Source organism: Hippoglossus stenolepis, chromosome 16 (genome assembly GCF_022539355.2).
Source record: "Hippoglossus stenolepis isolate QCI-W04-F060 chromosome 16, HSTE1.2, whole genome shotgun sequence".
Taxonomy (NCBI): domain Eukaryota; kingdom Metazoa; phylum Chordata; class Actinopteri; order Pleuronectiformes; family Pleuronectidae; genus Hippoglossus; species Hippoglossus stenolepis.
In genome coordinates, this window is record NC_061498.1 from 1,898,032 (window position 1) to 1,913,485 (window position 15,454).

The 15,454-nt window shown below is 47.9% G+C and overlaps 1 protein-coding gene across 2 annotated transcripts; it reads right to left on the minus strand.

The window, feature by feature from the left end:
- Positions 1-14,238, minus strand: tlcd4b (TLC domain containing 4b). 2 transcript variants are annotated; one of them, XM_035180083.2, is made up of 8 exons: positions 13,881-14,238; positions 13,081-13,241; positions 9,873-10,025; positions 7,712-7,801; positions 5,032-5,090; positions 4,721-4,815; positions 4,521-4,594; positions 1-4,425 (listed from the first exon to the last, which is right to left on the minus strand). In XM_035180083.2, exons 3-8 carry the CDS (start codon positions 10,016-10,018, stop codon positions 4,068-4,070), a joined length of 822 nt encoding a protein of 273 aa, XP_035035974.1. In that variant the 5' UTR covers positions 10,019-10,025; positions 13,081-13,241; positions 13,881-14,238; the 3' UTR covers positions 1-4,067. The 2 variants fall into 2 exon arrangements, with proteins under 2 accessions (XP_035035974.1, XP_035035973.1); XM_035180082.2 differs by lacking the exon at positions 13,081-13,241 and having other exon boundaries at positions 13,881-14,236.
- Positions 14,239-15,454: the final 1,216 nt, after the last annotated feature.

Here is a 15,454-nt window from a genome sequence, read left to right on the forward strand (position 1 = left end):
TTTTCTCTCGTCTTCAACTTTATTGAAGATTAACACTTTCAAGTAAGTCTCAGCTGTCATCACTACAATTACATGATCATTAGTAGTGGTGATTGCAGACGACAACAATCTGAGCCACGACGCGACGCTCAGACGAGGCCCCCAAGGCCAGTGTGGAGGTGTCGGCTGTTTCACATTAAAACCTCCAGGAGGAAAAAAAAAAAAACACAAACGTAATCACAGGAAGAAATTGCATCGCATTAGGAGACAAAATTAAAAAGGAGGGAACATAAGCCACACTGGCAAGTCATTCAACAGGAGAAACAAAAACTGGCAAGTCACTTGATTGAAGGTTTTCCAGTCGTTTTTGAACCATCACGCGACAGCTGTCGTCCTCGGAGATCCAGTCAGTCACATTTCATTGTTCGTACAGGATCAAATTTGAAAACAAGATTTGAGAAGCACTAATAGTTGCTGTGTTAAATACCGTGTGTAACCTTGAGATGAGCAGCTCAATAAACTGTATTAGTACCAATTTGAATGCAGCTTTGTTATAATGTACTCGATCTCAGAACAGGATACTGAGCTGGTTCCTTATACCTTTCTGATATATATATATTTTTAAAATATATTCATTATATAATATAATGAACGTTGGCCTCCCCCAAAAGAAACAAAGGCAATCGGGTTGTTCTAACCTGACACAATATTAAGTTCAGGTTACAGCAGCCTCATCACTTCATTCTGTCGACTTCCCAGCAGCTCCAGGTTTTGAGATACAGCACAAATATCAGGGCTTGAAATATAATTCTGTAGAAAATCCTGACAAGTATAAAAGTTCAGTTCAACGTTCAAACTAAAAAGACATTCCAGAACACGTCGTCAAACCTCCCCCCCCCCCGATCACTTTAGTATCTAGACTGAACAGTTACAGCTATATTCTAATCTATTCACAGTTTTGAGTGGAGAAGGCCGGAGAAACGAGATGTTAGCCTTTCCCGTGAACCACGTGTCCGTCTTCGAAGAGCTCATGTCAAAAATATATAGTTTGATTTTCAGTTTTCATCACGCCGGACGCCGTGAGCTCATCGTAATGCCACTGAACGACCCATCACAACATTCACAGACAGACACACACATCCCTGTAACCAGGAGAGCACAACAACAACAACAAAAAATCTACACACAACAGGCTCCTGACGACGGATCAACTTTGGATTATAATACTTGGCCGGATTAATCATTGTGCAGGCAGATTATAAAAATATACACAGAGTATACATACGGAATAGAGGGGAAATAATCACTGGGTATTTATTACACTAGAAAGATCATGCTAATCCAAATCTGCCCGAATCACATCCACCGTTTGTGTAAAGGCACAAGTTACTGTAGCCCCCTCTGTGGTGACAGACAGAAAGACAGGAGATCACTGAGTCATGGCTCCGCAGGGAGTGTGCTTCATGGTTCCAGTGAAAACACCAACACACATTCTTAGACCAACTCTGCAACGACGGATATACTTAAATGGGAAATCCAACAATTTAATAACTTGTTCACAGATGTTGGGATGTACTGGTCGAATAAAGCCTCGTGTGGCTCCAAGAGGAGCTGTGCAAAGTTCGATAAAAGAAATGCCTCAAGTGACTGGAGTCAGCGTCGGTGGAGGATGGAAACAAGACGTTAGAAATAAAGAGTGACGCGGACCTGCTCCTCATCTCGGCTCCAGCTACGTTAGAAGGTGCTCAGACTTCCTGAATCACTAACGACCGACCTGAAGCATGGGACTGAACCATTAGCTCCATTAAAGAGATTAAATTTAGTGCCAACTACCATCTGATGTGTGTGGAGCAGAGGAGACAGTTCATACATTTAAAAAAAACATGATAATTAGTTATTGTTTTCCAGTGTTTCTTCTTAAAGTCTCTGTCTCATTGCATCTGGCTGCAGAATTAGAACTACTCGATGTACACGTGTACTTTCGTTAGTGTTCTCCTACAGACATCTCTAGGAATTTTGTTAAAACGTGCGCTGCAGCTGAATGGAAACCTGACGATAACCTCTGGTTCTACTGCATCGATTCTTTTCCCCCTTTAAAAAACAAACAAACAAACAACTGACATCGTGAGTGTGAAAACGTCACAGGAGCCCGATGCTGAACTGGTGGAGGACTCGTTAAAGCAAACACAAAAACAGGGAGTCAAAACGGGAGCAGAGGACAAATGCATCTGTATCTTCAACCTCTTGTGTTTCTGTCTGTCGTGACGTCGCCTGTGTTAGTGCTTGTGAAACCGAATTGAACCGTTCTGCAGAGAACGAGGCCAGGATTAGTGCGTTAGCCATACAGTAGGAAAACGGTACCTGCAGAGTTACTGTATGTGAGTATATGTACAGACATGCAGGGACAGCAGAGAGGAATCACACGTACATGCAGTCAGTTTCCTCCCAGAGGCAAAAACATCACCTGCTTTTGGAAGACAAACCCTTCTCCGCATTAGATCAATGCAATTAATGTTTAGATGTTATTCATCTATGGTAACTATTCACTAAGGCATCACAGAAATATGTCAATCTTACCATGCGTTAGAGACATGATTTATACATTTATACAGAAAGAAAAAACAAACATGCAGATTGCCACGTTGCTTTCAACAGCATTTTGTTGTCACAGATCGGTACATCCATATAAATTTGAGTATTAGATAGAAAAGAATTTGAAAAATGTCATATTGCTAACATTCAGCAAACGGGGGAGCACCACGTCAGTGTTGGAGAAGGGCAGCAAATACAGTGTGTGGTTAGCATGCTATTCTCTGTGTGTGTGTGTGTGTGAGAACCCCCTGTCCTCCATTAGGTCCTCAGGGTCACTGAGAATAAATGGAAGTATAAAAGCCTCGGGGGTGCCGCTCGACACTGACTGGACGTTTTTTTTAGTGAGAAAAGTGATGCCACTGCGTTTCCCTGCACTGACCAGACGGCCCCTCTGCACCGGTGACACCACAACACACACCACACTTAGAAGGCTACGTACAGAAGAGTAGAAAGAAAAGAGGGAGAGTTGATCGGATCACGAGGAAAGGGATTGACAGAGTGTCTGTAAGGCCGGGGGAGAGGTAGAACAAAATCAAATGTTCGAGCTGGATAGTGGAGCTCTATCCAGTGAGGCAGAGGGTTGCGATGGATGGACGGTGATATTAGATTGAGACGCGTTACTGTGACGGCTAAAGAGACTGAAGAGACTGACGTGATGAATACTGAAAAGGCATAATTCGTCCTGCGAGAGGTTAAGGGTGTTAGAGAGCGTGTCTTTCCCTTTCCTGCATGCTCAGTGCTCTACTATATATTTATTCCAAATCATAAGGAAGGTTGGAGGGCTGGTGATATCGGCAGGCGCCACTTGTCACAAGGAGGCCACAGCAGGTGAAACTGTAGAAGAGGCATTATGGTGTTTTTCCTGTCTCTTTTTGTGAGGTCAGATGAGTTCCAGACGAGAGCCCTGTAGATTCACAAACACTGCACGGGTCTGATGATGGGAGAGCTCCTCACTCTGAACGTCACGTCTCCTCGAGTGTGGACGCGGTATTAAAAACAGAAGAGGTCGTTCTTCAGGAGCAGATGGAGGTCGTCTAAAGGGGATAAACGGCGTTGAGCTTCGCGATCTTGTTCCTCCGGGATTATTGCTTTCCTGTCGTTCACAGGCACTTCAGAGGGTTGGGCTTTGGCTGAAGTTGAGTGTGACAGGAGACTGTGGGGGGGGTGATGAGAGGGAGGAATGGCGGCGGCGACGAAACAGGCGAGTGGAGTTAAAAGTGTGCTTGTGAGCTCTGTCTGCGACCGAAAGCCGTCACCCAGCAGGATACGAATCTGTCAGTGAAAAACAAGGCTGGTGCTTGAGTTAGTCAAAGAGCCGTCTCCTTGTCCGGGGACGGGGTCAGAGCCTGAGGAGTCTCAGCCCGGTCCAGTAGCCGACTGCAACGAGATCAGGGGCTAACCGTAGGGATTGGAGCAGTGGGGGGGGTGAAGGATGCTGAGTCCAGCCTGCCTCCCTGCTTCTGTCTGCGTCTACACATCCTGTACTCTACGTCTCTTTAGTCCTTGTGGTTGTTGACGCACTTCCCGTCAGGGGGGGAAGACGACTCCTCTGCTCCTTCCTTCACCTTCCGTCCTCCTCTGACTCTCCCGATCAGGACTTTGTAGCAGCCCCGGGTGATCTTGTACATCCAGATAGTGTTCAAGATGTCCAGGGCGATGCAGGACGTGATCCAGGCCACCTGGGCGCCCAAACCCAGCCGGTCAAACTCTTCGGTGCCAAAGGTGGCGAATACACTGAACCAGTAAGACGGCATGACGGCAATGCGTACCAGGAAGAACACCACCGCCATGGCGACGCCGTTCGACACCACCATCCAGTGTCCGCGGGGGAACTTTAATGCCTCGAAGAACCACCTGATGGAGACGAAGATAAAGAAACGTCAGGACGGAACACGTTTCAGTCAGAGGAGCCGACGACAAAGAGTGACTCACAAACAGGAGAGACTCACCTTTGGTTCACAAACGGTGTTGACAACTCTGAGAGAAGCCGAAAGTTTGCAAAGTAAGGAAGCACGCCACGAGTCTGCACACACACACAAACACACATTATAAATACACATCACGATAACACAAGCAAAAGACCTGAATCAGCCAGTTTGTTAAATTACTATTTTGGTTTCTACTCCCTGGATCCAGAGGAGTGACTCACCAGCACATATCCATATGCGTAGAGCGCCGCCAAGTGGTGACAGACAAAAAACCTGTCCCCCATAGTGCGCCAGTTACAGGCGAGCAGCACGAGGTCTAGAGAGCAGGGGAGAGGTTTGTCAGATAGGAAAAAGATGTTTTAGGCTGAAAATGTCACATTGAATCTTCAGTTTTCTAAAAGTGAGTCAAATATAGAGCAGATAAAAAAAAAGAAAAGGGCTCATATCGTTTCCTTTGACATATTAAACAATGTTGGTTTAATGAGTCTCACATTTCAAAGTGCAGGTTGACTTTTCCCAATCACAAACTCACCGTAAAGGAGGTAACCACATGTTATGGCTACGTTGAGTTTGACGAGCCCGGGTTCGCCCCTGTGAAGCAGAACAGAGTTTAAAAAGGTGTTTTCCACTTTGACTCAACCACCCTGAAGGTAAACACAGGAGGAGGAAGCTTGTTCATATTCAAGAAAAAAAACTAAACCACCAAGAGTGATTTGTATTCTTCTGATCAATGACCTACTTCTGTACAGATAGAGTTTCATTGCGTGTTTGGCCAAAGGCGTTTTTTTAGCTCAAGGCGTTTTTTTTGAATTTCTAGAGAAAGACACCTTGGCTTAGAGGAGAAGTCAAACCTGAATAAAAACATGTTAACACCCTCATCACGAATCACTCGGGTCATTGAAGGTGGATTGTCTAATGATTGTCTGCTGCTGATGAGCTTTACCCTCGGACATGGATTAAAAAGAACAGGACGCTGACGAAGACCAGAGACGAAGTTGAGCTGGTCTGTTCTGAATGAACGACATATTCACGTTGTTGACTCTTCGTTGGCCTCCTTTGGCAAAGCGCCTGGATAAATAGTAGCTGGTTGAGTCCACGGACTCGTGCACAGTGACCGTTTGGTGTCCTTGCAAACAACAACTGTTCAAAAACAACAATGAAGGTGTCTGCTTCAATAGTCATCGGATCCTGGTATCACTCACAGGTATCGTATAGCCAGTGACCGGCTGACTGCTTGTGTAACACAACGCACACACACACTATACGATGGGTCATTATCTGCATTTGCAATTCACACACATGCATTGACGTTTCAGATGTGTATCTGGATCTTGTCAGGCTTCACCAGAGAAGATATGGATTATTTTAGGTCACCATCTGAAGTAGAAGTAGACAGATAACTGTACCGGAGTCCAGCCATGAAACAGAGGAACCTCGTCTCCTCCATTCAACAGCTGGAAATCAAAACAACATTCTAGAAATGGAAAGTATAACCTCAAGAAGTGGAATATTTGAAACGATTGAATAAATGGAGTAAAAATGTATTTTCCATCCCCCTACAAGTCGCCTGCAGGATATATGGAATAAAACGTCATAATCTCAACTCTACACAACCCTGAAATGAGCTCCTCCATTCTCCTCCGACGACGCCGCACATGTTAACTCCACATCCAGATAAGACAATCTTGAACCGCAGGCGAGGCCCGGTGGTCGGACTCGCTGCCTGTTTGTTACCTGAATGGTTTATGATAAGAGCGAAGGCCACGCTGCCGGCCCGACTGACACTGAAGGAGATCTGAGCAGCGGCTGGAAACAAAGCAGGTTTCCAACGCGTCTGGCTGTGGCCACAGCAGCCATATTGAGAGCAGCGGGCAGAACAATGCGTCTGTGTGACGGGTGTTAGCGGCGCTGTAATACAATCAGATTGACCGGAGAATTAATGCTTGCACCACTCCGCTGTTGCAACGGGATGAGCTGTAAGGCATTAGGAGACTGCCGGGGATCGGGTAGAGGTGCCGCTGGGCGACGGGGGTGATTCAACATAGAGAAGTGAAGAAACAAAGCTGCCCAGTGGAGGAGTGACACAGAAACTGTTCCCACAAAGATATAAATGCTGAAACGCTCAAATTATGAGGAAGAAACAAAATGCTCAGAATCCAGTCCACGTGGTGAGAAGGACACAAACAGTCTTGAAGAGGAGGGGTAGGACACTAAGCACCTGACTACTCAGCAGATGAAGATTGGTAGCAGGAGGGGGGGGGGGGAGAGAGGGTGTCCCTCTTGACCCCCCACCCCCACTTTCTTTTTGCTCCATCAGCGACGCAGGCCGGGTGTAGACACAGAGACAATGAGAGCGAGGGAGGTGCGCTGCATTGATTCGACAGCCTGATGCTGCTACATCAGATGGCGAGAGGTGCTGGTGGTGGGGGGGGAGGATAGGGAGGGGGCAGAAGACTGGGCTGCTGTTGTTGTCTATGAAAAGGAGCCTTGTTGGTGGGTTTCGAGTCTGTCTGCCCGCAAGCCAGAGAGGAAGCGAAACAAAGGGGAGAGGAAAGGAGAGAAAGAGGGAAGGAGAGGTGGGAGACAGAGAGAAAGAGAGAGAGCTGGTATTTAAATCAAGGACTGATTTAAATACTGGAAGGGAGGGAGATTTCTCATTTTCGGGATTCAACGATGAAAATAACAGCAGCAGCAGCGGAGTGAGGGGAAGACGGAGACGGAGAGACGACTGGAAAGACAATAATCAAAGACTGAATCCACTGAAACTACAACTCGCTGGAGACTCAGATCCATTCTCTCCCCCTCCCGCTTTCCCTCTGATGAGAGGAACGCCGTCTCCATCTCACCAAAGGGAATCAAACCACCAGCCCCGACGTTCCCAAACTGCTCCGCACCCCCCGTCTTCACCCCCTCATCGGTTACCTCCCCCCCTCGTGAGCGAGTAGTCGCTGCTGATCGTAAAGAGCAGCTGTGAGAGGACAGGTTTCCCCTGAAGGCATCTCAAGCATTCAAATTCCCTCCCTTCTTTTGAAGCCTGCTACAATGACAAGACGTAATCTGTGACTATCTTTGCCTTATCGGCCGTACAGGATCATTTCTGTTTGGTTTATGAGGCTATTTATTGTATTTAAAAAAGGTCACATGTTGGATTATTTCGTAACACAACAATGTTGTTGGGTATTTAAACTGTGAGTTAGTTCCTGTTTTCTTACCAGACGGGGTTGGCGTTGACATCGTCATCGAACCACAAGATGTACAAACAGAGCAAGCCCACAACGAGAGCGTGCACGGTCGACACCAACCTGAGGACGGACACACACATGAAATCAATTAAATAAACACGATGGCAGAGTAATACAGGTTTTGAAACGGGTAAACATTAGAGTAGGGATGGGTAAACGTCCCTGCTGTCCATCATTTGCATACAGTATGAAATTACATCTACGTTATCCCCCGTGTGGATCTTCCTTTTCATCAGCCCCGATACGGCATCGCCCCTGAACTTTGGATCAGTTATCTGGGCCACTGAAGAGATACTGCAGCGGTCCAGTGGCTCTTATCGCCGCTCCACCAGGAGCACATTTCCTTCACTGACACAGCCTCTGGAGGACAGTGACCCCCCCCCGGCTACAGGCAACAGCTGCTGGGCCTGAGCCCCGGCCGAGTGTGAGAGTGAGAGAGCCCACTGTTACTGTTGTGACAGAGTCAAGTGTCCGAGAGCGGAACAGACATGGAGGAACTTGGCTGAGGGAAGTTTGTAGAACCACGTGTCCTTAAAGTTGTGTGACTGTGTTGTGAATCTTATACAACATGCCTGAAAATACATATTACGTGACCACTCATGTGCACTGGGCATTCCCATGTCGGTGAGAACAGTAAAAACTTTGTAAAATGCCAAATTTAACTCCACAACAGCTGTTAGCTAAGACGACTGGTTCCAGTAAGGGAGCCTCATAATCGAATCATCATGTCCAAACATCTCCGTTTCTGCTCGTCAGACCCGGAGTTATCAAACTCAAACGGTTTTCAGCAGCGTTTCCAAACTTCTACGTTTTAGCAGCTTGAAAACTCTGTGGACACCAGACGTGTGATTTGTCCTCAAAAGAATACGAGTGCAGCCTCAGAGCCGTTCTGCTTCTTATCTTGAGTTCCTAATTATATCTGTAAACATTAAAAAGGAATGGTTTCTGTCAAGTAGAGGGAATATATTACCAAGCTTCTACTCCGTGAAGCTGTGTTCGACACTGACCCTGTTCTTTCTTTGGAAAAGCTTTCCCCCTCTTCCACTTGCTCTTAAGTTGTGGTTACATAAACAACACGCTGACACAGAGCGCAGGCTGTTACGCAACAGCAGGCCACTCTAAAGGCCGGGCTTGTTTTCAATGCTCCGGTCAATACTCCCTGCACTTTCACTTACTGACAGGCTAATGTAAACTATGGTTGTGTGAACCAGGGATTATCTGCAAGCACTTGCGGACGACTGAGATATGAAGGAGAAGAAACAGCCTGTAACCGTCAGTGAAAGATGTTATGCAACTACAAATTATTACCCCTGAACTTCCCCCTGGCGTTAGTGAGGGGGGGGGGGGGCTGTGTGGAATGATGATGAGCTGGACTGAGGGGCTTCAGGGTCCAGCTCCACACGTAGAACACTGGTGGGGGGTCAGTGTTACATAACAACAGTATCTTGAAGAAGTTCCTCGGTGGTAAGGTTTCATATCAGTTTCAAACTTCACGTACTTTTCACTCACGTTTGTTTACACAAGTCGAAACCATAGCGACTACAAACGTTGGTTGAAGAGGTGAATGGAACCCGGCTCCTGCCGCTAGTATTTGCAAACGTACATGAAGCTGTGGTCAAGCCTCCAATAGGAGAGAGGCCCAGTGCATTCTGGGTGTTTAAGTATTTCTACCTTTTGGGCAAGAGGGAATACCACAGTCCCTTTCTATTGCAGAGATACACACGTTTTATTGGAGATCCATCCTCCCAGCCATGAATTATTCCCTTGGGGATTTAAGCGAGATTAAACTTTAAACACGTGTTACCATTTTGTGAAAAACACGGAGCCAGGCTTGTCGTTTCCCTCCGTTTCCAGGCTTCTCATCTGACGCTCAGCGGGAAAGAAAATAAATATCTCCCAGTTTAAACTTCACTGGTTGCCCTCTCGTTGGCTGACTAAGGTTCACTTGATAATGAGGGGCTGTATCTGCAGTCATACACGACCACATGATAACCTTTTGCATGGAGCTGCGGTGGAACTCTGATCAGGTGCTGAGCTGGCAAACTGTCAGGCTCTGGCCTCCACGTGGTTGGCAAGATCAAACTAGTGTGTCTGCCTGCAGGAGAGACGGCGGTGTGTTCCTGTGACATACCTGGAGTTCCACTCTGTCAGTTTGGTGTGAGGCAGCCGTCCATAACCCGGGGCGATGGCGTAGGAGAGCAGCGGGCTGGCCACTGAGAAGAGTAGCTGGAAACCCACGAAGCTGCCAGCTACAACGGTCAACTCCCTCGTCTCCATCACTCACCTAAACAAAACAGGGAGGGAGACGGGACGGGTGGGGTGGGGTGGGAGGACACAGAGAGGGTGAGGTGATACACATGGACAGGTTCAATCGATGACTGCCAGTCATCCTGGGCAGGGGCAGAGGAGAAACGGAGGCGGCGGCGGCAGTGGCGAGAGGAGGAACTGGCGCCCTGTGTGGTTCCTCCAGTCCAGAGAGTAGAAGAGAGACAGATGGAGAAGGAATAAGGCGAAGACACGGGCTGTCGAATACAAGTAACATGAGAGCTTAAGACAAGCAGGGCTGTCCACAGAGGGGGAGAGGAGCAGCAGAGGCCGGGGAGAGGCACTAGAGTTAAGGGCAATAGAGGGGAGAGAAAACATGAACAAAAGTTAGTGGGTGCAGTGAATACAGCAGAAAACACTGCCTTTAGGCTGCATGGGAATAAAAGGTCGCTATTATTATGTATATTTTGCAAGAGGATTAGAGCGGGTTAGTTTGGACACAGCAAAAATCCGTGAGAAGAAAACAAAGGCTGAGCGAGGGGAGAAAAGAGGATTGTCAAGATGAAGCAACGGGCTCAGCTCGTGAGACAGAGGCTGTTGAAGTGCGCAACAGGTTTTCTGCCTGAATTCTGCTTCAACAATGCTTTTTATTAATGTTACAATCATCTGAGCTTTATTCTATCACTCAGCTATGAGATTAAAGTAAAAGACGGAGGAGTTTAAAGCTGCTTTCAGACGTGCACTGAAGTCCGGACAGTTTCCTGAGGGGCTGTACGTGAGAATATCAACGTCCGAGAACAAGAACTTTTCCTGCCAGGTCCCTATAGTAAACTGTCCGGAAAATATCAGAGCGAGCCCACGTGAGAACGAATCCAGAAAATTCACAGCGAGGTGAAGGACACAAAACTGTAAGAATACAAATATCTCAGGGTAAAAAACAGGAACCATAAAAAAAACAAAAACTTTCCAGACATTTTCCAGAGTTGATGTCTAAAAAGAGATAAAGTGTTGGAACAATAGAAATGACGGTTGTAGAGTAGAGTTGTAAATGTAGAGTTTATTCTCTCTGAGGTCAAACCTGACCTGAAACTCATCTCCTCTGATGACAGACAATCAGACCGGATGAACTGAAATAGCACATGCAAAATCAGCAACAGTCATTTTGTTCAAGTCTCTTTTAGGAGAAATGTAATCTTGCAATGCTCGGGTAGTTTCCCCCCCCCATTCTCTGTAGATTGATGCGACTATTCAGACTGTATCATTACTGCTGTTCCAGAGTTTCTTACATTCAAGTAGAAATCCTGACTTCACCATCAGCTTCAGGCCTCGTTTCTCAGATTCTTTAATCTCAACAGATTTTTTACACCCGTTCAGCAAAACTGTCCATATCAATATCAAAATAACTCCAATTATGAATCTGCCGGAATCGGAAAGTTAAAAAAAGATCACACGTTCCAGAGGAAATGATGACATCTCATATGTTCTTGAGCAACATTAGCTATTGCGACATACTGTATCTGTGCTGGTCCGGACTCTGCCCCGACAGAGTCACAGAATTCTGATTTAAACCACATACTGTAAGTTATGCAAGTGATTTAAAACCACTTATTTCCACAGAGCTGCCGATTAGCCTTGTGAAAGGTGAAGATTACTTACACACACACACACACACACACACACAACGTGGTCTCACACAAAGCACCACAATGCAGTCATGTATTTTGTGGAGGCATTGCGAGCGCAGAGCAACCTAAGTAGTTGCCCTCTGGACAACCCGTGACACGGGAGGCATGCAGCCTACATGAAGTTCTATTTTTAATCTAAAATGTCCAGTGTCTGGACACTGCACGGCGGAACACAAAGAACGAGAACAAGCTCTTACAGAAAGCAGAGCACCTCCAGACAGTACTTTGAGTGCTGCTGAGGATTACTGCCCTGCTCAGGGGCACTCTTCGCAAGGACTTTCCAGCTCGAGAAACATTTGAAAAGATGTGCAGAGTGAAATTAGTATTACACGTGTGGCACAAGCTCACAGGGAAGTGCAGGTCTGCTTTTTAAAATCAATGCCGAATGCTTTCCTGATTGCCTCTGCAAATAATTGTTCATTTCTTACACTGTTCAGTTGCTTTCACTTCGCATATTCATTTCATTCGCAGCTAAAGAGCATGCGGCTCATCTTCGTGATTCTGTTTGGGGTTAATTTGACCTCAGTGTACGTTGTTCTCTCATTCACAGATAACAAATCAACCAGTAACAGAAACACAAATAACCTCATTTGGGAATCGGGCCCGTGTAAACAACACAGATATGGTTTACAAGTGGATTCTCCAAGCAAGATTTACTGTGTAATGTATCTGCCCTCAACGGATCCAAATCACGTTACACTAAACTACTCGGCTCTACAAATAAACCTGCCTTCCCTCGTGTTACTTCAAAACGGATAGGACGCTCAGGCAGGTCAGTTGCTACCGGACATTCTCCAGGAACCTCCCAGAAAATGAGTGAGGCCATGTGAGAAAACAGCCGGGAATAAATCCAGAAAGTTCACAGCGACCATGTGGGCGCGTTGACGACGTTTCTAACACGCGACTGACATAAAAATGGAAAAATACAACTATCTCAGGATGAAACAGAGGAGGCGTACGCGTAGAAGATGCAGACGCCGATCTCAACTTGGAGAGATGACGAGATAAGGCCCGACGCCAATGTGCCTCACCCCTCACCTGAATCTTCCGTTAATGATCCTGTTGAACACGTCTGACATCTCTTGCTGCTTCTTCATATGTCAAAAGTTAAACTGAAAGTGTTGGCCCGATAACAATTTGCAGAGGAGACTGGACTTGTACCTAAAAGTACACGTTTCCTGACACTCCCACTAACCACTGACCTTTCCAGTGCCTCGTTCTCTAAACGACCAAGTTCAACAGGGAGGCTGAGGCTGCACTTTCCCCTTGGAGGAGCCTGAACCAGCCATGAGAGCCTGTCATTGTCCCCCAGAGCAGCCGCTATATGTGCACATTCTCCCGGTTGATCATATGCAGCATGTGCCTGAATAATTCATTGGCATTCTTCACCTGGCAGCCTGGTTCACTACACTGCCCCATGGGAGGAGGAGGAGGAGGAGGAGGCAGCAGCACATGGAGCCTCCTCACTGCGGTTGACAGCCCGGACAGGAGAGCAGATCTGCCGTCCAGGGTTTGACCTTGTCCCGCTGCACTGTCAGCAAACCGTGACCCTGTGACATATCGACCAAACATAAATAAGAGCGGTTCAATTTCCCACTCCGGCTCCTGTGGAAATCCAAAACCCCCCCAGTCTACCGCATTGCTGCACCTCCCCACACCGGGGCACAGACCCAGGATCGGTGCAGCTGCTGCTGCTGCACCGATCCTGGGTCTGTGCAGGCTAAATGTGCACGTTTCTTCCAGCTATAGATTCCGGTTATTTATCAGTGTTCACGCCCTGACCCCAGGCCAGCCCGTAGCATTCCGGACCACACGCGAAACCAGCTCCCCGGTAACGTGCATGCTGTGCAGGGGCAACTGGTTCGAGCAGAAGGTGCATCATCATCATCATCATCATCACCATCCGGACTGATTCTCCCTGTTGTTCCACAGCGAACCCACACAGTGCACAACAAAGCATGGCGGAGAGACGGGCTCATTGACTGTGATCCACACCGGACCAGGCGGGACGCGTCGGAACCAGCAGCCGGGGAATCACAGTTACCGCCGGGCTAACGCTGCCACGAGCACCGCTGCTCACCGCTGGAGCCCCCGACGCTGCTACCGGCGCAACGAACCTCGGGTCTTAGGGCGGAAAAAAACACGACATGCCGCGGGTGTAGGAGGCGGAGGGAGGCGGCCCCGGTTACCTGCTCCCCGTCGCACAGCTCTGTGTCGGGCGGACGAGCCCGGATCAGCCGCCGTCTGGCTCCACGGTCCTCCGCTGGTCGACGCTAGCTAGCAGCGCTCGGCTACGCGGCTCCAGCCCCGCAGCCTCCCTGCGAGCGTCCCCGGCAGAGGCGAGGGGGAAACACGGGCTCCTGGGCGGCGTCGTGTCCGGACTACGACCATCACAGCCCCCCGGGAACAACGCGGCGGCCTCGCGGCTTCTCCTCCGGGTGATTTATCACAGACGAGCTCGGTGGGAAAGTTTCTCCTGCTTTTTTATTTTGGCGTTGACTGACAGGAGCGAGCGGGTGACGTCAGCACGCACTCGCTTTCACTCCCGTCCGTCTGTCCGTGCGCGCGCCCGCTCGCCTCCCACCCCCAACGCACACGCCACGCCCATTGAGGAACAAAGGCCACGCTGCTTTTATCGTCAGGGGCGGATCTGAGGGGGGGGCAACACAGGGGGCCACGATTTAAAGGGATAGTTCACCGAAAAATGAAAATTCACTCATCACTATTCCGATGGGGGGGGAGTGTTTGAGTTTCAGGGGTAAACATGTTGCAGCCAAATCCAATACAGCTGCTCCTGTGGTGTCATCCAAGTGCCCGTAAGCCCCGGCATTCAAATTGGACTCGAACCGGCGTCATTTACACCAAGTCTTTAGCACAAATGTTCGCTGTCGTCCTCGTGCCTGGAGCCACGTTCATGTTCGCACACAACGCACACGCTCGCGGGGCACGTGACGATACTTAGCGATATACTCAGCAGTAGCTGCAGCTAATGCTACCGGAGCTAGCAAGGCTACAGCGCGAACGTGAACGTGGCTCCAGGCAGGAGGATCACAGCGGACATTTGGGCTAAAAACATGGTGATGACACCGTTTCAAGTCGAATTTGAATGTCGCGGCTCGCCGACTACACAGGTGTCAGCGAAACACCTTTAGCCACAATATACTCTGGAATGTGGGAGGAAATGTAACCTTCACACAGTCTGAGCTAATGAGCCAGATCCTGAAGCTGGAGTGGAGGTCATATTTGGGGGATGTTTTATTCTTCGTTATGTCATGAGGCCTGAGTCATTCTGCACAATGACATGTTGAGTTAAGGTTGTTTGTCTGGTTCCACCGCCATCACACACACACACACACACACACACACACACACACACACACACACACACACACACACACAGCCCCACAGACAGACACACACAGAGACACACAGGCTATGGGCTTACATTGTGTGCCACTAAAAACCCAATAGACAAGATATGAATTCTATCACAGAAGGTGAGATTGAATGGATCCTTCTCTCTATTTATGTAAATTGTGTATTTCTACATCACTTTTACCCACATGGGTAGAAAATAGTATGTATTCACTACAGAACACCTGCCATTCATTTCTCACAGCTGCTTTGGCACATCTGATGCATGTAAATCTTATTTTACAATCCATTACTAGTGAGAAAGACAAATATGTACAATACCAACTAGCTGTTAGCTTGCTAGCTTCTTTTCTGGCTAGCTAGCCATGGCTAGATCAACAAAATAAAA

What these genes read in the sequence shown, in the direction of transcription:
- tlcd4b (XM_035180083.2), bottom strand. Translation starts at nt 10,018, where the DNA reads ATGGAGACGAGGGAGTTGACCGTTGTAGCTGGCAGCTTCGTGGGTTTC. An exon ending in GTCAACGCCAACCCCGTCTG is followed by an intron (nt 5,091 to 7,711) that starts GTAAGAAAACAG and finishes TCTGCTTCACAG; the next exon opens with GGGCGAACCCGGGCTCGTCA. An exon ending in ACACCGTTTGTGAACCAAAG is followed by an intron (nt 4,426 to 4,520) that starts GTGAGTCTCTCC and finishes CGTCTCCATCAG; the next exon opens with GTGGTTCTTCGAGGCATTAA.